The sequence below is a fragment of the Balaenoptera ricei genome, chromosome 5 (genome assembly GCF_028023285.1).
Source record: "Balaenoptera ricei isolate mBalRic1 chromosome 5, mBalRic1.hap2, whole genome shotgun sequence".
In the NCBI taxonomy this organism is placed as follows: domain Eukaryota; kingdom Metazoa; phylum Chordata; class Mammalia; order Artiodactyla; family Balaenopteridae; genus Balaenoptera; species Balaenoptera ricei.
Window position 1 is genome coordinate 91754118 of NC_082643.1, and position 22264 is coordinate 91776381.

The 22264-nt window shown below is 34.8% G+C and overlaps 1 protein-coding gene across 1 annotated transcript in view; it reads left to right on the top strand.

Annotated features, from left to right (window-relative positions):
- Positions 1–21304, top strand: part of DHX15 (DEAH-box helicase 15) — a 51193-nt gene extending 29889 nt beyond the window's left edge. Inside the window, exons 6-14 of the mRNA XM_059923252.1 lie at positions 201–368; positions 7823–7909; positions 8913–9062; positions 9470–9578; positions 10103–10294; positions 13184–13306; positions 17584–17774; positions 19310–19479; positions 20724–21304. Coding sequence (XP_059779235.1) covers positions 201–368; positions 7823–7909; positions 8913–9062; positions 9470–9578; positions 10103–10294; positions 13184–13306; positions 17584–17774; positions 19310–19479; positions 20724–20841 — 1308 coding nt within the window. The 3' untranslated portion in view covers positions 20842–21304. The remainder of the gene's footprint in view (positions 1–200; positions 369–7822; positions 7910–8912; positions 9063–9469; positions 9579–10102; positions 10295–13183; positions 13307–17583; positions 17775–19309; positions 19480–20723) is intronic.
- Positions 21305–22264: the final 960 nt, after the last annotated feature.

Genomic DNA, 22264 nt, shown 5'->3' on the forward strand with positions numbered 1-22264 from the left:
GAAAAAAGGGTGTGGAATGCCAATAAGGCAATTTTGTGTTCAAATCCATTTCTTGGATTATTTTTGGAAATCCCAGTGAAATTTTCTATATTAATTTTGATTACTAAAATGAAAATAAGCTGCATAGAACTAGGATTATGATAAATACTTAAAATGTTTCAGTGTGTATTCATTTTATTTTCAAATTCAAACTTTTGTAGGAAATTGATGAAGCCTGTAAGAGAATAAAGCGTGAGGTTGATGATTTGGGCCCTGAAGTTGGTGACATTAAAATCATTCCACTGTACTCTACACTCCCACCTCAGCAGCAGCAACGCATTTTTGAGCCTCCGCCTCCAAAAAAGCAGAACGGAGCAATTGGAAGAAAGGTAGCATTGAAATGTTTTCTATAAACATTGCATTAATGCCGAAAGATTTGTCTGTGAGATATCAAACTATATTGAATTATAAAGGAGTAAGTTATGGGTGATTGTGATCTGAATTGTATGCTACAAAGTTACCTGTATTTCCAAAGTAAATAGAAAGAAATGTATTTGAGTAGAGTTTTGCATATCTTTTGACCTTAGAGTAAGAGCAGATACTGCTTCCCTCTCTCCCCAGAAGTTCCTCCTTAGCAAATGGAAGGTTGATTGGGGTGAGGAAGACAGCCAAATGTCTTCCTCCCCATTAAATCACTTGGCAAAAACTAAGTACTTTTTTCTTCGGTGCCCTGGCTTCTGCCTAGAATTTTTGTCAAGACCTAACCAAATGTCATGTCTGTAGGTATGAAATGTTGACTGCACAGATCTCTAATAACAGCAACACTAATCACACTGCGTAAATATTTGGATTTCTTGAGGGCAGGAACAGTGGATCCTTTTGGTGTGGATATCTGCCTGGCACAGGAAGGGAGCCAGGGGTATTCCAGCCTTGTTCCTGGGTGCTTTGTGTGTGGGGGGCATGTATAGGAAGGAGATCTGAGTTTGATACAGGCAGCTGTGCTTTTATTTTTTAAGATATGGAGATTCTGGTAGATCCTTTGAAAATAAGATTGCATTGTTTGAAAAGGTTGGAAAACCACTAGAGTCAACTTGTCTTCTAAAAAGCCCAGCCATTTATTAGGCTATATAATAAGCTGCATGTGAATTTTGGTACAATTCTTAATCTGGTTTTAAAGTTTGCATATTTTAAAGTGGGTATAGTTGATTACCATCATCACCTTGGGGAGATGATTGTCAGGGATTAAGCTTATTGTATACAGGGTACTAACATATCTAGAAGAGTCTAGGCCCTCGTGGCAACTGTTATACATTTCTTGAGTTTATTCATGTAGAAAAGTCTTGGAAATATTACTCACTTATGACTTGCTTATCAGTCAGATTTGGAATTCATTGCTTTCTTATGTCTGTATTCTAGCCTAACAGATTCACAATTTTTTTTGCTGTATTTTTTCGATCTTTTTTCCCAACATTTTTGATGATTGTTGGAAAATTACAAATTATAAAGATACTTAAATGTATCATGGTTAATTATCTCTTTACATGGCTGTGTAAAAGTTAAATGAACCAGATACATTTTTCAAATGGAAAGAACTTACTGAAAAGATAGGCAACACCAGCGTAGTGGTATATAAATTAACAGGAGATTGATAGGGGAAAAAAATTAGGTTTTGAGTTTTTCATAGATCAACAAGAGTAATGAATATGACTTTTAAAAAAATAGTCTGATCATAGCTTCATTATGTTCAACATTGCAATTATTTTTGTCATAGTGCTGTCTCTAGAATATGTTTTAAAATATTTTCTGTTTATGTGCATTCAGAACTTTGGGGGACAGTTTTAAGTGATAACTTTAGTATATAATTTTGAAGTTGATTTGTTGACTGAAAAGTACTCATTCTCTGTGGAGTTTTTAACTTCACTCTTTGTCAATGGATGTATATAAAAGTAGCTGTTTCGTAAACATTTTCTATAGTAAAGAGGAGTTAGTACATCCTCCAGGCAGGTGATTTAATTTTTTCTTGAAATCATGTACACTTTGTGTATCTGCATTTGTTTTAATTTTAAAATGGTGTTTTTATTTATGTTTGAGTAAAATTGGCTTACAGCAAGATTTGCCATGTTTGTCTTTTCATGTAGTTATCTTCATTCCATTTTGAGTTACTTTGAGAACTATCTGGCCCGCACTTATTAAAACTTACTTCATATCTGAGCTCTTCTTTGCTCTGTTAATACTAGTATATTGGAAATTTAGGTTCAGTCTGGTGTCAGTCCAGTACATGGTACATTTTGTAGACTCTACAACCTAAGCCCATGGAATAGAATTAGTTGTTTGATTTTTTAAAACTATTGCTTTTCATGTTCTTGTAAATCCTAGGATATTTAGGAGAATTTTGTCTTTCTGAAAAGAGTGATTCAGCAGCAGTTGGATATATGTGTGATGGCCACAGATGTTGAGGGGAGGCCGTTGGAGTTCCCAGGGCTTGGGCTCACCATGGGATCCCATCTCAGGCTTTTAATTCAGAATCAAAATTAAGGGCCACAATGCTATTTCATCATCTACTAATGATCTTTCATTCAGCTAAAGCTATAGGATCTCTTGTTGGGAAATCATGTTATCTCCTGGCGTGAGTCAGCTTCATCTTAGAGGTTGAGAAGAGCGCTGTCATGGCCTCCCTGGATGATCCCAGGGGAGGGAGGACTTCCCTTGGCAATTGGTGCATTATTCTTTATGAGGAAAGACACATTGAAGCCCAGCATGTTTAAGGGAAAGTGAACAATTTTTATAGAAGTTTATAGAGGAGGATTCACTCAACAAATCATGTATTTTGAAGCTGGTCAGGGAAGGTGGGAGTGCCAGCTGAAAACCTGAGACTGTTGAAATGCACTAAGGCCAAGCAGTGACTGGCAGGTGAGATGAGCAAGTGACCATCAGACCCAGGGCTTGGCAGGTTCAGTTAGAATAGAAGAAAGGATTGGTGGGATTGAAAAGAAGAAGGGTAAGAATTAAGATGCACACAGGTTACATGAGGGAATGTGGGTGGATACCAGAACAGTAAGAACTGGTATTCAGTTACTATTTTCCTGTTCTCTTTTTTAAATGCTACAACTTTGGTAATATCCTATTTATATTATAAAATAAAGAACTAGAGGCCAAGGCTTGATTCTTTTGTCATGAATTCATTAATTAAACGTAACTGTGCCAGTTACTAGAATGGGACTTTCATTCAAGAGTGCTGTCACTGACTGATACTCACAATTCATTTAAAATTACAGGGAGGGATAAATTGGGCATTGGGATTGACATATACACACTATTATATATAAAATAGGTAACTAATAAGGACCTACTGTATAGCACAGGGAACTCAATACTCTGTAATGACCTATATGGGAAAAGAATCTTAAAAAGAGTGGATATATGTATATGTAAACTGTACAACAGAAAGTAACACAATGTTGTAAATTAACCATACTTCAATTTTAAAAAAAAAAGTAACTGTGACAAAGCACAAAAATAAGTAAGTAAATAAATAAATAAAGTTACATAGGAACATTTAGGGGTTTACAGTCTGCTTCCAGTGTGAAACAAAATACTATTTGATTCATGTTTTTGTTAAATTACTTTATATTCGAGCACATTTTTTAAGGTAGTACCTTATTTGTTATCTTACTCATTGTATTAATTTATGCAAAATAGGGTTCCTAATAGGATTGTGGTAAAACTAACAAAACAGCTTTTTAGTACTAAAGTTTTAAAATGTAGGCTATGTTAAACGTAATCTTTTATGGGCACTGGGTACTTAACTAGTATTCCTTTTACAAATAGTTACTGAGTTCTTTTTATGTGGACTTGTAACATAGCACCAATGGTAAACTTTCAAGTTTTTAATCAGGAAAGGTTGACGGCTTCCCTGGTGGCACAGTGGTTAAGAATCCTCCTGCCAATGTAGGGGACACAGGTTTGAGCCCTGTTCCGGGAAGATCCCACGTGCCGCGGAGCAACTAAGCCCGTGCGCCACAACTACTGAGCCTGCGCTCTAGAGCCCGAGAGCCACAACTACTGAAGCCCGCGTGCCTAGAGCCCATGCTCCGCAACAAGAGAAGCCACCACAATGAGAAGCCTGCGCACCACAACGAGAGTAGCCCCCACTTGCCGCAACTAGAGAAAGCCCGTGCGCGGCAACGAAGACCCAACACAGCCAAAAATAAATATATTTTTTTTAAAGAAAGGTTGAGACTGCAATTCATAAATTTATGTGAGGGTGGAGGCTTTTACCTGTTTTGATCATGCTTGACATTTGTTCAAATATTTGACTTTAAGTTAAAGCTACAGTAGTTTTGTACATGCATGAAAATTTACTCATCAGTAAGTCACTTGTATGCATTTTTTGACTGACTTATAGCTGCTGTTTTATATAGATTTGGTGTTATTAAAATCCAGCAACTATTTTTGTTTTTATTTAGTTTTCATTAATTTTGTCCATAAAAATAGCTGATTTTTCTGTAGCTTATCTTAGAATTTACTAATTAACATGGCTCAGAGCATACATTGCTCAATAAAAAAGAGAAATGGCCCTTGTGGAGATGGCTCTATAGTTTTAAAGAGAGGCTTAATAATCCGCTATCTGAAGATAACTTAGTGTGGTGCTGCTGGGACATTTACAAACCAGCTAATGTCCTCACTGAATTGGAGACCCCACCGAGTTCCCTAGGGACTAAAAATCCAAATTTGTTTAACCTAAATGCATTACTGTGTCCAAATAGAATTCAAGTAGAGCAACTCAAGTACTTTGAAATGGAAATATTGAAATAAAACAACGTGGATTCCATTAGAAGGCAGATTATTGAGGAGGAAAGGGATAAATCTAGCTGAGAGTTTATTCTTAACACATATAATATAAAAAGATTAGAATTGGCATCACCGGACTTTTTATCATAGTGTTTATTCTATATATAGGGTTATTTACCTGAAATAATTCCTTTGCAAGTGAGGTTTGAACACTCTTTAAGACTCTTTGAACACTTATTGCCAAGCTACAGTCTAGAAAGCTTATAACATATATATTCCTGTCGGTAATATGTAAGTCCCTTGACAAATTCAGTATCACTGTGTTATGACCACTTCCTAATTAGATCATGTGCCACTTAACACATCTAGAATATACTTAGGGCTTGCCTCACTCACCCCACTGCTAAGGTTCCAAGACAGCTAGATAACTTTTATCATCTCATTTATTTCTCTGTTCTTTTGTGATCTGTGGGTGTGTATGTTTTATTTAGCCTTAGTTAGTATTGTTTATCCAGCTCTAGTGGTAGAGTCAGTAGAAATACCTCCCTCAGAGTTGTACAATTTGTTATGAGTGTTCCCCTTTTTTGTCCCAAAACCCACCTCTCATAGGGTAGGTAGGTCCTACTCAAAAAAAGTTTTTTATCACCTTAAAGCTTTTTAACCCATTTACTTTTTTAATCTTTGGAAAAAGTCTAAAGACCATGCTTCTCTAGGTCTTTTTATGCCTGTATTTCAGAGTGTGACTTTTGGATGGCAGTTGACTTTATCATCAGTAATGACATGGAGCTTGCCAAAGTTGGTGTAATCACCTGATTCTTAAACACTTGTGAAATCACACATCCACACCACCTTATAAGGCGTTGTATGATTTGTCACACACACACCCAGAGAAAACACATGAACACCAAGTGAAATTATTTGGTGGACAAAACTTGTTTTTAAATAACTCAAAGGGTTGATCACATCAATACATTTTTATTACATTGAGTATATTTTGTTCTATTAGAAATATGTGAAATGTATTTTTTCCCCAAAATATGTTTTAAACATCTATCTGGAAGTACAGCATCTATCCATAATGGCAACCATTCTCACCCTAGAATAACAGAAAACCACAAGACCTCTTATGTAATCACAGGCATGTAGTTTGTGATTCTGTATAGTTTATAAGGGCTTTCCACATTCATTATCTAAGTTTATATCTTAAAACTCTGTCTCAGCTAGACTAGTATACAAGAGTTATAAAGGGAAATTAAAGCTTGGGGGTGTTAAAACCTCTCCAGTCTTACTTAACTATTCAGGTTTGATTCCTGGCTTTGCCACCTACCCCTGCTCCTTCCACTACAGCACACTGACTTTGTAGAAGAATATTAAACTCTGGTTATATTTATTCAAGTTCACCTGTTAACCTTGTTTATGCTTGCTTCAGCTCTGATTATTGAGTGTGCGTGTCTTCGAAATGTTCTGGAAAATATATTTCATTAGCATCAAACCACTGATGGTTTATTGTCCATTTGCTAGTTAGCAGTCTTTTCAACTGACCAATGCACAAAGGGAGCGTTTTGGTCTTAGACATGCAAATGATTCTAAAATATTGTCCTGTTAGTGATGCTCTAGCAATCTTTTTTTAGTATGTATAAATTTATTTATTTTATTTATTTATTTTTGGCTGTGTTGGGTCTTCGTTGCTGTGTGCGGGCTTTTCTCTGGTTGCGGTGAGTGGGGGCTACTCTTCGTTATGGTGCTCGGACTTCTCATTGCGGTGGCTTCTCTTGTTGAAGAGCACGAGCTCTAGGCGCATGGGCTTCAGTAGTTTTGGCTCGCAGGCTCTAGAGCACAGGCTCAGTAGCTGTGGCACACAGGCTTAGTTGCTCCGCAGCATTCTAGTAATCTTTTAAACCTCCAAGATTTCCTGGCAGTGTGAGTCCTTTCTTACATGTGCCTATGGGCATTCTTGTCCATATGCTCTCTCGTTTAAGCCGAACCTTCTATTTCTAGTGCTCTTCCCTTCCCTCTTGTGGGTAGATCCCACCTTACCTTCAACAACTCTCCTAAATGCCATTTTCTCAGTAAGTTTTCCTTGTCTTCACTTTGGAAATAAACACTTTAAAAATCTTACAGCGCATTTTTGATGTCATTACACTTCCTCTCCACCTCTGTTTCATTACAAACTAAAAGCTTTAAGAACAGACTCTGATTTATCTTCTGTGTCAACTGCTTGCATATACAAGTATCTCCTATTTAATGGCAGCAATCTGTTCCCAAAATCAGATGTTTTGGGGAAAATAATAATGAGGATCCCATTTTCCCATTGTTTAAAAAGAAAAATTATGTAACATGTCATTCTCAAGCCCCTAATCTTCTAAAACCTGTTTAAAATACAGTAAAACACCCACATGAAAAAACAAGCTATCATGTTAGTATGTAAGTGCTTTAAACATTCCCTGTCAATAAAAAGTTCAAATGATTAACAGTTTCCTTATATGCAGTGACACCCCCTTTGAGACTATACACTTTCCAAAACATCTACATTCTGTTCTGATGATCTGCAAATTCTTGGATTCTAACTTGAGATTTTCAGCCCTATGTGCCATTTTGTTTAAAATACTGAGTTGAGTTTTGGTGATATAAAGTTTTCCTTTGTTAATGTTGCCTGAAAATACTGAAAGATGTTACATGTTGTGTGGAGTTTGGATATTAACCAAGGAGTGTTCTCTCAGGGAGACATTCTGTGAGGTAAGCTTATATTGCTTTATTGATAATTTTCTTTTGATGCTCTTCTGCTATTTGAATAATCAAAACATGATGTGATTGAGTAATAAACCTGAAGATTTTTTGTTGAAAAAGGAAGGTACTATGATGAGCTAAATGAAACTTTGAATTCTTAAATATTAATTCGTCTTTATATAGCATTGGTCATTAAAGATCAAACCTTATTTCTGGTTTATTTAGTGGGTTGTAACTGATTGTTTAGTGAAAGTTAATGCTAATCTTACTATTTGAGTTGTACTTGGCTGGTAGTATAAGTTAAATACTGTTTATTTCTTAACAGGTAGTTGTGTCAACTAACATTGCAGAGACATCTTTGACAATAGATGGTGTGGTATTTGTAATTGATCCTGGGTTTGCGAAACAAAAGGTATGTATTTTGTACTACTTTAGTACTTTATAAATTATTATTAGTTTAACAGTACTTATTGCTTACTCATTTAATGGCTGAAATTTACTTTTTAGAATTATTTTCCAGTTTGTGTTTCATTTTCAGACTTCTGAGATATGAACCCTTTGTGTTCTAGCTGGCTTTCACATACTAAGCCCATGTTTAATGTTTAACCCTAGGCGGCTTTTCGGTTGCATTGGTTTCTTTGTTTCTTTGTAGTGATGGTGAGTGTTTTGTATGTGAGTGTATGTTCATGTAAGGAGTATGGTGATAGTAATAAATACAGGATTGATTATCATAACCTGCATATCAGTCACTCCCCAACTAAATTAGAGTTTCTATGTGCCAGGCACAGTACTTGGAAAAAAAGTACTATGTTAACCTCTAGTTTAACAGTACTGAATACCAAGCACTTTTACCAAATGAAGTGACTACTCAGTAAATAAATAAAACTATGTTTTATAATTTAAAGATCTTTGATTGCATTTGATTACATTTTATAAATATAATTGGGAGAATTCATTGTACATAGTATTCATGTTTTTGATGGAAAACTGTCCTTTAAACTGGCAGCATATAACTGACTTCTTCTGGACTAAGTTCAAAATAGTTTTCTTAATGTCCAATTGACAGGTTATTTTCAGGCAAAAACCTTCAGCACAATCCACTATATAAGAGTAAGGTAAGGCTGAAATTATTTTAAATTAGGAAGAATAAAGATGATATAAGCTATCTGTGTGTTAGATAAGAGACTTTTCACGTTAGCTTGGGTCTCTCAGAATGCTGGAGTCAGAATACCTGAAAGAAAGTTAAGGAGTAAAGATGATGAATTTTGTTTCTGTCCCAGCATGGTATATAGTGGTCATCAGTACTACTTTGTTTATTTTGGGGTTAGCTGTGGGCTTTGGATACTTCTGTTAGATCACAGTTTTGTGTTTAACTGAAGGAAGAATCATTCTTAATGTTATTTCCATTCCAATAGGTATATAATCCTCGAATCAGAGTCGAGTCCCTTTTAGTGACAGCCATTAGTAAAGCTTCAGCTCAGCAAAGGGCTGGTCGAGCTGGACGAACCAGACCTGGGAAGTGCTTCAGACTTTATACAGAGAAAGCCTACAAAACAGAAATGCAGGTAAGGGTTTTACTGTGTCCTTCCTAGTGTGTTTGGAAGGTTAAGTTGAATTTGTTACCAGGAGAAAATTACTTCATTTACTTTATCTTGCCTTTTGGCACTATAATCTCTTTAGTTTTTCTGAGATTTATGGTGTAGTCTACCAATACAAATCTTTGTTACAGTTCTCAGTCGAGGTGGGCAGCAGCAGTAACACTTCGAACCCTATAAAGATAGTTCACAGAAAGTGTCTGATTCCCTTTTAGTCTTTTTAGTCCACAAGTATTTTTCTCCTCTCTTTAGTCAGTGGTTTAGAAGAAATGCCAAAAGTTAATAGCTAAGGGGGGCAGAGAACAGATATGTTTTGCTTTTTGGAGCAAGAGGATTAAGGAATATTTAACAGAACAAATGTTTTTGTATTTTTCTAGGATAACACCTATCCTGAGATTTTGCGTTCTAATTTAGGATCAGTTGTGTTACAGTTGAAGAAACTTGGTATTGATGATTTGGTGCATTTTGATTTTATGGATCCACCAGGTATGAATTCTCAAAGCATATTTTATCAAACCTTTTAACCAAAATTGACTCTTTCTCTTCATCCTATTCAGTATATATATTAAATACATTTTACCTGTTTCTTACAATGCATCAAGATAAATTTTGTGTGTTAGCATTAAAACTAAAAGAGTGACAAAAGAGCAAATTCTTTTTTTTTCCCTTCAGAATAACGAAATTATTCTGGGAGTTATTGACAGGGCATGAAAATGTGAAAAATTCCCCGATTTTTTTTTTGGAAGAAAAATAGTTTGATAAACACATTGTTGAGTTAACAGTTATTTAACGTACTTAGGAAGATGACAGTTTTACTACTATACAGGGAAGTTTTGCAATTTTATATGATTCATAGTTTGCTAGATCTCTGTAATTGAATTTGATGACAGTTTGAGTTTCGAGTTTGCTCCACTGTAGAATGAAAAATGAGAATGCTTATAATATTTTGTACTTTGTCATGTTTTTGTTTATTAAGGCAGCTTGTCTGTTATATTGCCTTTTCCCCCTAGCTCCTGAAACTCTGATGAGAGCCCTAGAACTTTTGAATTATCTGGCTGCTTTAAACGATGATGGAGATCTGACTGAATTGGGATCCATGATGGCCGAGTTTCCTCTAGATCCACAGCTCGCTAAAATGGTTATTGCAAGTTGTGACTACAACTGTTCTAATGAGGTCCTATCTATTACTGCTATGTTGTCAGGTAATAGAGGGAAAGGAACTAAAAAAAACCCAGCTCTTCAAAGTTTGGGTGGACTTCACTTTTGGTTTTGTTTTTTAATATTTAGTATGATAGTAGATTTTATAGGTGGTTTTAAGGGACTCATTTTGTTTCCTAAATATCTTGTAAAGTAGCTTCATAATGACATAGTATTTACAAAAGTAAATTAAGTCATTGTGCACACAGTATAGTAAAAACATGGGCTCTCTTGAGTACAAATAAAAATCTCAATAAGAGAAGAATAAGTCTGAAGACATTATAACTGAGTTCTTTGGTAGGTCCATCAGTTTTGCAGTTTATTGCTGAAAGTACCAGAAGAACTTTATTCTAGTAGCTGGCACTGTTAAGTGAGCCTGAGACAAAGCAAACTGTCATTTAAAGAGTGAGCTTTTTCTACATGTATAAATCGTACTGCAGTGGCAATCAAACATTTACTTCAAACTTAGCATCAAATAAATAGAAGTAGTAATATATAATTCTAGGTTTAAAATCTAACCTGATGGTAATTCTTTTACAATGGCAGGAAAACACTTGATAAAATAAATATGTCTAATAGATAAAATTGCTTATTTTAAAAATTGGAACGTTAAGCTGAACAAATACTATTTTTTTTAGTAGCAGTAACACTTAATTCACAAATAAATAGTAACTTGGAAATTAGATTTTCCGAAAAAAGAGAAATATTGTTAACATACAAATATACACTGGTTCTTGCAGCGACAAATAGAAAACGTATTAAGTTTTTACTATCAAAGTACTCTATAATACTAGTTTCAGTACTGGGGAAAGTTGACTTCCAGTCATAGAGTGGTTTATTGGTATTATTTATCATTAAATGCCTCAAATAATTCAAAATCTTACATGTAGTTAAAGGAGGAAATTTTTTAAATTTCTAAATATAAAAATTTTGGCTTAGTTTAGATGTATATTTTAATGGTGTGAATTTTTAATTTAAGAACTAGCTAAAATGTTTTTTTTGCAGAGTTATGATTGATCAGACTCAGAGCAGATGGGCAGGGCAGTATCGAATCATTTTAATGAAATTGTAGTCTCTTGCGGAGGTGGTGGTAGGTTGTTGTCTGCCTTTTCTTATATGTTGTTTTTGCTAGATTCTCCCAGTTGTAGTTAACCCAACATTTTAGTTTTTAGAGAAAGTGTGGGGCAAGAGTTTAACAGACTGTGTATTTGTTATCTGCCCAGTTTTTATTTTTCTAGGTTCTCTTATCAGGCATACTATACAATTACCATTGTTTGAGTTTAGAAAATTAGCCCTTTAAAAAAATTGGTCATTATGATGCAGTTGAGATCTTCCAACTACATCTCTTATTTGTAATAGTTCTACAAAACGTAGGGTTTACTGGTCATCTTTAGCACATCAAGAGAGTGAACATTTATGTGCAGCGATTATTAAGCATGGCATTTGTGGGGGAAAATGTTAAAGCGTGAGGAAGAAGTCATGGAACTGAAACAGTTTGCTGAGCTTGTAATGCTTTGTTTTCCATTTAAAGAGTTTCTGAAGTTTTCGGGTCCTGATATAAATAGTACAAATCAGGGGCCTTATGGAGTGCTTCTTATACCCAATATTTAACTCTGGTAGCTAGTTCACATTAACTTTCAGAGCTATGAGAGGTTTCTGTACTTTTATTTATTACCTTGCTTCAGTTACATTAAGCAAGACTTAGTATTTACTGTGATCATGTGTCATTGTCTCTATTTGGCTTCTTTGGAATCATTTTAAAGGGGAAACTGTATGGCAAAGAGTAATTGATACTGTGTTTGATCTCACTGTCGATTATTCCCATTATCTTCTATCTGAACTGATAATTTATAATTTTTTTTATTGACAAAGTTTTAAGAGCTTTAAAAATGTGTTCACAAAGTCCCAAGTTGTTAAGTCTTTTTATTTTCATAATGCTTTTATGACTATGGAATTGCTAAAGTGAATTAAGGAAAGTTGTATTTCAAAAAATATAGTGCACGCTTTGTATGTAACAACTTAAAGTTTTATGTGAATTAATATTGAGGCTCTAAACAAATACTGTAGTTATATATTTTGATGACCCTTGAAATAATGACCGTTTCAGGCTAATTGTCAACTTTTAAAATATTGGATTCTGCTTTTATATTGAAGTCTTCAAATACAGTTTAAAAAAAACTTGGGACTTTATTTTCTAATCTTTTTCTTAAAATACTGGAAAACTAGGCCGCATATTCCCAGCCTTTTTGAATTTTCTTAATTCAGAGGCGGTTTAACCTTCCACCACTACTGCTATCATCAAAACCCAAGATTTCATGATATTTTTTATGTTTACATATGCTTCTGCTCACCAGTGCTAATAGTGATACCCACCAGTTGGTAATAGCCACAGCACTAGGGAAGAATTACAATAGAAATGTGGCAGTACACTGGTTGGAAAGTTGTTTTTAGCCCTGCAGTGGGCAAGTATAGCTTTATCACTTTCATAACCATTCAGCAGATTCAATGGATGGCCTTTTAAAAAATTATATTTAGCTAAAAGGCTATTAACACCATAATTCTGGCTATTGGTAGAGCTATCGGCACTGGTTTTTGAAATAAGTTGAGCTTTCTAGTATCTTGATGGCCTTCAGAATAGCTGTTTCGATGCCTACTTTTAGATCTAGTTAAAAATAATCAGGTACTCTGTAGCTTTGAAACCCTCTTGTCTTACAGATGTGGTTAGGTGTTGATGTACCAAATCAAGGTAGTAAACAGTCCAAGATGCAGTTGGAGGCCATCCTGCCCTGCCCTATGCTCTGTGAACTGACCTAGCTAGGCCTTGTTCCTCTATCTGTGAATGCGTGACTCATCGATATGGGCGTTTGTGTTGGGCCCATACCAACCTTGTTTAGTCCCACAGTGTTTTGTTCGCCCCACGGAGGCCAAGAAAGCCGCAGATGAGGCCAAGATGAGATTTGCCCACATAGATGGAGATCATCTGACACTGCTGAATGTCTACCACGCTTTTAAACAAAGTAAGTATAAATTAGATTGAAGGCATTCTTTTGTCTAAATGTCACTTGCAGCATATAAGATGTTTCTTCATCTCACTTTCATTTATTATCTGTGACAACTTTACATTAGAAACCCAGAGATCCTTTAGAAAAAAACTCATGACTAGCATTTAAAATAGAAATTGCCCATCTTTTCCAGAGTTGTTTACTTTTATAATCAGGGAAAAAGCACTGGAAAGCTGGAAAATACAGAGAAATAAAGATAAAATACTTGTATAAAATTTACCATGAACGTACAGATTTTGATATACTTTTGTTTTAATTTTGCATTTTTTGTAAATGGTTTTGTATTATAGAATTATTACTGTCTAATATTTTTACTAATAAATAGCTCTTACGAAAGAGTAAACTAAAATAGAAATACAGGCTATAAATGTGAATGACCATTCTCAGGCTATACGTGGTCCATAAACATGAGGGGGAAATTCAACTCTACTTGTAGTTCAATAAATGCATTGTTATTGAGAGGTGCCATTTTCTCACCTATAAAATTGGCAGAGGTTAAAGAAAAATAGTCTTTAGCTGTGTAGGAGTGGGTTTAGTGGAGCAGTCTTACACCAGAGCTGGGAATGTAAATTTATGTTATCTTTATGAAAAGCAGTAGATTTTATGTTACCAAGAACCTTAACAAACTCAAACCCTTTGACCCAGAGATAATCTGTGAGATTTTCTTTTAGTATTCTGTGGACAGAGATATGTTTCAAGGTTTTTATCCCACAGTTCTCTGTCATAGTAAAGGAAAATGGAAACTACCTAAATGCCCACCAGTAGAAAGATGGTTCAGTGATTTATGCTATAGCAACATGGTGAAATATTGTTCTAGCTTTATATTATGTTTTCAGAGAATATTTAGCAACATGAAAAACATTTTCCAGTTATTTGAAAACAAGGAAACATAGTGGTGATAATACAGTTATTGCCAGATGCTTTTGTTGGAATGCACTATTTATAAAAATTAAATGAGAGGAAAATGTAAAGGGAAAAAAAATGTGGAAATAATTGCAATAGATTCTGAAAGTATTTGATTTCTACATATCAGTAGGTTAACCTGTTGGGTGATAACGTTATCAGAGACTGATAGCCCTACATCACCCTTTTCCAGGAATGTGGTGTCTTCAATCACTCTGAAAGTTTGTGGTTTCTGCTGAAAGAATTTAGTTTCCTAATTTATTATATAGACATTCAAATTTTGCACTCCTTGTTTTATTTGAATCTCATTTTTATTTCTCAAAAAATCCTATTTACACTCTTAAAATAGTCTGTTGACTTTGGCACATCTCTCTGGGGATAGGGGTGAATTTATTCATTCAGGGTCCAGAAGTGCTAGAGGGCCAGTATGAGGAACAAGGACCTTAGCAGCCAAATTGCACATCTGTGTCTTACACACGAACTCTGATATGAGTTGATAGAATTGATGAATACCAGATAAGGAAAAGGTAGAGTCCTTCTCTTCCTAGATCTAATAAATTTGGGGCAGATAAGGGAGGTAAATGAAAAGTAATTGAGAAACAGATGAAGGCCAATACATAGTTTACTTCAGAAAATTTATTTTATCCTTCTTGTGTCCAAAGTATTGGTAATACATAATGTTAAAGACTTTATTCCCGATGGGATAGGTCAATTCAAGAAATACACTATATTCCTGTTGTGGTGCGAACTGTATCACATGCTGGTTGATAACTATGTGACCACCAGACATAACTTATTAACAGATTGTGATAACTGCCTTGAGAAGGAGCAGATTCACATTCATCTTGGTTCTCAGAATCCTTTGACGTTACTAAGGTACTGTTTTAAGTGGAAATGAAAAGATTTCTGAAAGAGCAGCATGGTTTTTTAACCCTATTTCTCTCACAGGACATTTTAATTCTTTTAAAATTAGGTTGTGTTATTTTGTCATTTAAGCTTTTGATGGTAACTAGCACAGCATTGTATTTGGATTTCATAATTTGCTTTGAAAATGAAATTTAAGATTTATAGTGGAACTGTGTGTTTTCATTTTTACATATAAATGTAACATTACAGTATCTTATGTTGGAGTTTTAAGATTTAAATGATAAAATTGCTAAAGAATGCTTGTGCTTTATACACATATTTGGTAGTTGGGAGCTTTCTAGGAAAATATTGAACAGTAGGTACCTATAAAAGCTTTATCCTATGCATTCTAAGCAGAGGGAGTGTCATGAAGTAGAATGGGAACATCTACTCACTAGATAGATAGATGATCCTCTTCTACTAAATGCTTCTCACTGCCACAGGGATGGTAAGCTGTTGGTTAGTTTTAGACCTTTTCCTCGATACGCTTTTCTTAATAAGGTCAAAGGAAACAGAATGACTGGACATTTAGCCTTTAATCACTGCCACCTTTTCAAATAAGGAGAGCTATTCTAAAAATAACATCAAACTTTGATCTCCACATAATATTTGGACATTTCATATCCATTTATTGAATTTGGGGTGTTTTAACTAATTTTTAAGTGACGCTGTGTTGTATTTGAAACATTGTGTATTTGCAAACTAGCAAATATTAGCAAATATTTCAGATATTAGTCAAGAGGATCTATTTCATTAAAGACAGTGATTACATAGTAAAGATAAATTAGTCTTTATACTATTTGTTTTAACACTTGGGAAACAGAACTAGATTTAAGTTATTTTGCAGTGCCTTAATTTCTCTGTGTGTTTGTGTGTGTCTGTGCTAATGGTTTGGCTTTAGATCTTAAGAGTAGTTTCACTGTGAGAACTATATAGCTAGAATTATTTTAATAAAATGTTCCCATGTTTGGATTTTATTCCTCCCATTTATCAAACTGTTTCTCAAAAATTTAGAAACATAGTAAAACCATCAGATACTATTTGTTTATCTTGACAACTTAAAATTCCTGTTCTGTTACTCTTTAGTGTATGAATTCTGTGAAAAGTTTAGCATGTCAGAAACACTACACTCCAGATCAGAGTGTGCAAATGAACAACCCTTTTAAGAAGTCCCCCTTTTTATTGTCTGTTTCGACGTTACCTTTCATTAAGCACATACTTTCTTTGTTTCATCTCTGAAGATACTCAGTGCTTTGCTTTAAATGTCAGTATGTTCAGTTGGATACCTTTTATTTCTCATTCCAGATGGGTTAATTGATGGACATTTTAACATGTCAGTTCTTCAATTTAAAGGTCACTTACTACCCCACCTATCCACCTACCCTGTTTCTGAAATGTGGCTGCATTTTGTAATGGATAAACATTTATTAATATACCTGTTGTTCCTCTGACAAACTATTAAGAATACGTATATTATAATTAGTAGAATCCTAGAACCAAGGAGAAAGGAATATGCCAAAGATTACTGTATATCACACAGCTGGAAAAGGATCATCATAGTTGTAATTTTTTAAGGGAACCCCCCCCCCCCCCGCATTTCACAATAACCCTCTTAGATTTATTTATCGAAGGGCCTCTGAAGTAAATAATGCAGTTTTCCATTGTGACTGTCTTTGAGACATAAAGATGGCACTGTGTAATATTTTACATGATGCTCCAGTTTGAGCTCTTATATGAGCATCTCTAGGTTAGTTGGAAGGATTCATCAATGGAGAAAGATCCCTTTGATAATAAAGAAAATACATGTAGTGAAATTACTTGAAGTGCTTTGATATAAGCTTTGTTTATTAAACATAAGAGTGAGTGTTCCAGACGTCCTTGTAAACTATGTCACTTGTATTTTAAACCACTAAGAGGTACATGGGTCACAGTAAAACTTTTAAACGCTAAGTTTGGGGTGCTCTAGCTCAGGAATAAAGAAAAGCACACAATAGTCACTTGAAGTTCATTTTTATAACTTTTAAATTATATTTGACAGTCTTAATCTAAGCTTGTTTTTTCTTTGAAAATGAGAAAGACATGGCATTTTTCCAGATTCTCTCAACCCACCCCTGTCAGACTATCGAAAACAACCAGGTGGATGTTTATGGGTAAATAACTCAGTACAATTAAAATAGTTTATCCAAAAACCATTGTTTTGTCATTCAATAGCCAGAAACCTTAGTGCTATTTCTAATTTTGAACTTTACTCCAGATTTTTAGGAAAGTTGATAACATTGTGATTAATTTATAAAAATGATGTGGGTTATTCCCTTTTGGATTATTTAGCTTACTGTTTATAGTGATTTCCTTTTTTAATTAGATAATATACCTGTTTGGATGATTCATGTCCCCTCTTATTTTCCCTCCCTCCAACTTTGTAGATCATGAATCGGTTCAGTGGTGTTATGACAACTTCATTAACTACAGGTCCCTGATGTCAGCAGACAATGTACGCCAGCAGCTATCGAGAATTATGGACAGATTTAATTTGCCTCGTCGAAGTACTGACTTTACAAGCAGGGACTATTATATTAATATAAGAAAAGCATTGGTTACTGGGTATTTTATGCAGGTATGTGGATAATACAGAAGTGCATAATTAAATGTTTACATAGTAATGTTTGTTTTCTATAGCAGCCCTTGGAATCCACGTAAACACAAAAATTCAGTTAAAGAATGCCTATAAATATTGATCTTAAATTTTATGTCCAGATTCTTGAATGAACTGATATACTGAGTTTTTACGTGTCTAAATTAATTCACTAAATGGCGTAGTTAGTGATCCAGTTATATAGAAATCAATTTTAGAATTACTTTTTTATTAATGGAGTCTTTAAGACACTTGGTGCTGGGAAGGCCAGGTGTGTCTTTTGATTTAAGTAATAAAGATGAAAAATAATTTAAAACGTTTCATTTAGCTTTGTGTTTTATATTGGAGGCTGAAATAAAACTTGTCAGGTAAATCTAGTGAATATTTATTTTAAGGGACTTACAACAAATTATGTTTTTAAAAATGCAAAGTTTTTCTGGTGAAAACAATGAAAAGTCAATCCCTTATTACTTGAGATGGGATTGGTTTTAGTTATCTCTTATATATCCCACTTGTTTTTTTCATTGTCTCCTTTGGCTCTGTCTTTTAAGCAAGATGTGGCCTGCCTTAAGGCCAGATGAGCTCAATAAATAGAATGGACTTAAATGCACTGAGTCAGAGTGAAAGTAGATTGGCTCATTGTCTGTATTTGAAATCAAAGCAACAGAATGTTTATTGTGGCATCTTATAAGATCTTATTAGAGTTAGGATTTTCATGCCTTGCTCTATTACTCAAGCATTATGGATTTCTAATTCTCTCTTAGGATTAAAATTTATTAGAAATAGGGCATGCAGTGTAGTACCTGGCACTTAGTAGGTGCTTAGTAAATATTTATTGAATAAAATTGAGTTTATTTTCTATTATGTATTATTCATTTCTATTATTCACACATATTCTTTATGTTACTAGAGTTCTAGAATTGGAAAGGGCTATCTTCATCTGCTTTGGATGAGTGCCACCAATTGATATGTTTAATTATAGATAATGAATCTTTTAGTAATTGTTCAGCTACCACAAAGTTGTCACCTGGCATTAAGAACCTAACTCTAGATAGTCTAAGGCAAGAAGGCCAAATAGTATATATTAGGCTTTGTGGGCCCATTAGGTCCCTATTAAAACTATTCAACTCTGCCTGCCCTTATAGCACAAAAGCAGCCTTGGACAAATGGGAATGCTTGTGTTCCAATAAAACTTCACTGAAATGTAAATTTCATGTGATTTCCACTCCAGTGTCACCAAATGTTTCTCTTTCGATTTTTTTCCCCTAATCATTTAAAGATGTATAAAGTATTCTTAGCTGACAGGCCTTACAAACATAGGCAGTGAGTTGGATTTGGCCTGCTGTAGTTTGCTGATTCCTGCTTTTATTAGGCAGTGGTAAATAAATATAGCCATCAGATAAAAAGCAAAAGGTGAGGCTTGCTTGTCCCTAATTATATAGGTAGCTTTACACCACTTTTGTTTTGTAACTAGCACATCAGAAGTATTGTATTAATTTACTGGGTTTTGGTTTCAGGTGGCACATTTAGAACGAACAGGGCATTACTTAACTGTGAAAGATAACCAGGTGGTTCAGTTGCATCCCTCTACTGTTCTTGACCACAAGCCTGAATGGGTGCTTTATAATGAGTTTGTTCTTACAACAAAGAATTACATCCGGACGTGTACAGATATCAAGCCCGAATGGTAAGCTCAGCGCCTTTCGTTCTAAAAGTTTTCGTTACCGTTTGCTTAGAATGGAATCTGAAAGGAGTCTTGTTTTTCGTTTCACTCTGGGGAATTTGGTGTTTTCATCACTAAGGTATATAGTCCAGTGTATAGTTATGGGGCTTTGACCTGATGGTATGGTTACCTCTTAAAATCTTTGCTTTGATAAGAGGACGGTGGGATTGTTGATACGGACATGGGCAGGATTTGGAGCCAAATATAAAGTTACAGTTGACTGATATCAAGAGTGTCTTTAGTGCCATTCTCTTGCTGTTGTGATTAACTCAAGTCTCCTGGTTCCAGAAGTCAGTCAGTCTTTATATTTTATCTGTCCCACTATAATTAGCTCTCAACTATTATTTATTTATATGTTGGTGCTTTAGGAGCTAAGCAAGCATTAAAAACTATACCTCTTTTTGTATCATTGCATATTTGATTCACAAAATGTAATCAGAACTGACTCTTACTTTAAGCAAAATTACCCACCCACTTCACTAGCTCACTACCTCACTCCCTCTTGTGTCCTTTTTTTTTTTTTTTTTTTTTCCTTTTTTGCCAGAATCTATTCTATAACTTAAGATAGGAAACATCAGCCAAGAATGGTGGGACTGAAGCGCTTATTTTAGTTGATGTCACTTGCTATATACTTTGAGGCTTCTTTCCTACACTGATTTATGACTTTTGACACTTAAATTGTGTAGGACATTATCATTTTATCTTAAATGCTTTGTTGAGAAAAAATTGTATGGCCAAATTTTAAAAAAGATTCAGTAAAGTGTATTGTTTGGGGTACAGAGTTATATTTATGGTTATTAGAACTTTGAAAATGAGAAGATCCAGTCATTTGAATACCAGGATGTTTCTTGTATAGAACCTTCAGTACTATAACCTTAGAGAGGTTGGTCAAAATAGTGTTCTAGAGTGAAGAAATGAATGACCTTATGTTAATATCTTTGTATTAATGTAAAGAAAGGATTTTTAATAAGAATTTATCTTTTTTTTTTAAGTTTATGGAAAGTCCACCATCAGAAAATTTACAGCTTACTAGAAGCATGCATATCAAAAGTGGTGTTTATAAGGATTAGGCATTTGTAATTTTAACATTGATTTGCATTTGTAGGTTTGCTTTTCTTTATCAGTATATTAGTGAGTAATGCCTATCCCGTTAGCAACTCCAGTACTTTAATTGTTAATTTGGTAATTTTTCCCCCCCTTCTGGACAGGTTGGTGAAAATTGCCCCTCAATATTATGACATGAGCAATTTCCCACAGTGTGAAGCAAAGAGACAGTTGGACCGCATCATTGCCAAACTGCAATCCAAGGAATATTCACAGTACTGAATTCAATGCTTAGAACTGAAGTTATTCAGAGGACAGCTTTAAAAGATGAACGAACTCAAAAGTTCAAGTTGTGCTCTTCACGTTGGTTCAATAATGGCCTTTATTTGAAAGCTTTTTAATTTTTCTTTACAGTAAATATTCCATTCTGATTTCATAAATTAAACATTTATGCCTCCCTTTTGTGTTGACACTGTAGCTCATACTGGAAAAGTCGATCAATGTTTTGCAGTTTATTGAAAGTAGTTCTATATATAACAATGTTATAAGCATTTCTTTAGAAATGGTTGAAAATGCTTCTAAAATGTGATTATCGACCATGGTATGCATGATCGTTGTAATTGTTGACATTCCTTTTAGAAGTTGTGAAATGTTACAACTTGTGCTTATGTAGACACAATCTTCTGTCTCAGTACAGAGGCACTGACTTCAATAAAGTCTATTTATACTAATTTTGGCCACAGCACTTTGATATTTTTGTTCTAGTCTCTTTAAGTATGGCTTCTTCTCTTCCCCAGTGTGGGACTTTTTTTTTCTCTCCTTAAATTGTAAGTGTACTATGATTACATATTCAGCATCTTTCCACAGGGCTGCTCTTTAAAGTAGTCATTACAGCAGTGTTTTAAAGAATATAGCTTAGCACTTTGTTAGGTCAGGATGTGATCTAATGGGATAAAGTATGTAGTTTTTACTCAGAATTGGATCCCCAAAGACAGAATAATGAAAGGATAGTTTTCTCTTCATCTTAAAGTTCGTTCCATAAGACTGATTATTTATTATTTTGTTACCACATTTTTAGCAGATGTTTTGGTTTTACTTAGACCATTCTAAGCACTCCAGTCACTGAAACAAATGTTTGTATTAAATAGACAATAGGAAATGATATTATATTGTAGATCTTGGTCAGTTTTACTAAATTCTCAGTGTTGGGTGTTTTATGCAATGTACAAAGTAATTAGTGTAGTGTGTTAAAATGTGAACTTTCCATTCCCTGTAACAGGCCACAGACAAGTTAAAAACCCTTTTTTTAACCACAAATGACCCATCAACGGGTCTTTAGATGCGACGCATCTTTAGGGTGTGACCCATCGAAGGGTTCTTAGTAAATCAGTTCCTTTTACTTGAAGAGGAAATACTGTACTCATTAATGTCTGGACTTGCCTCTTCTCCCTTCCCCCTCTTTAAAAATATTTAAATGTTAGGGGCTTCCCTGGTGGCGCAGTGGTTGAGAATCTGCCTGCCAATGCAGGGGACACGGGTTCGAGTCCTGGTCTGGGAGGATCCCACATGCCACGGAGCAACTAGACCCGTGAGCCACAATTACTGAGCCTGCGCGTCTGGAGCCTGTGCTCCGCAACAAGAGAGGCCGTGATAGTGAGAGGCCCGCGCACCGCGATGAAGAGTGGCCCCCACTTGCCGCAACTAG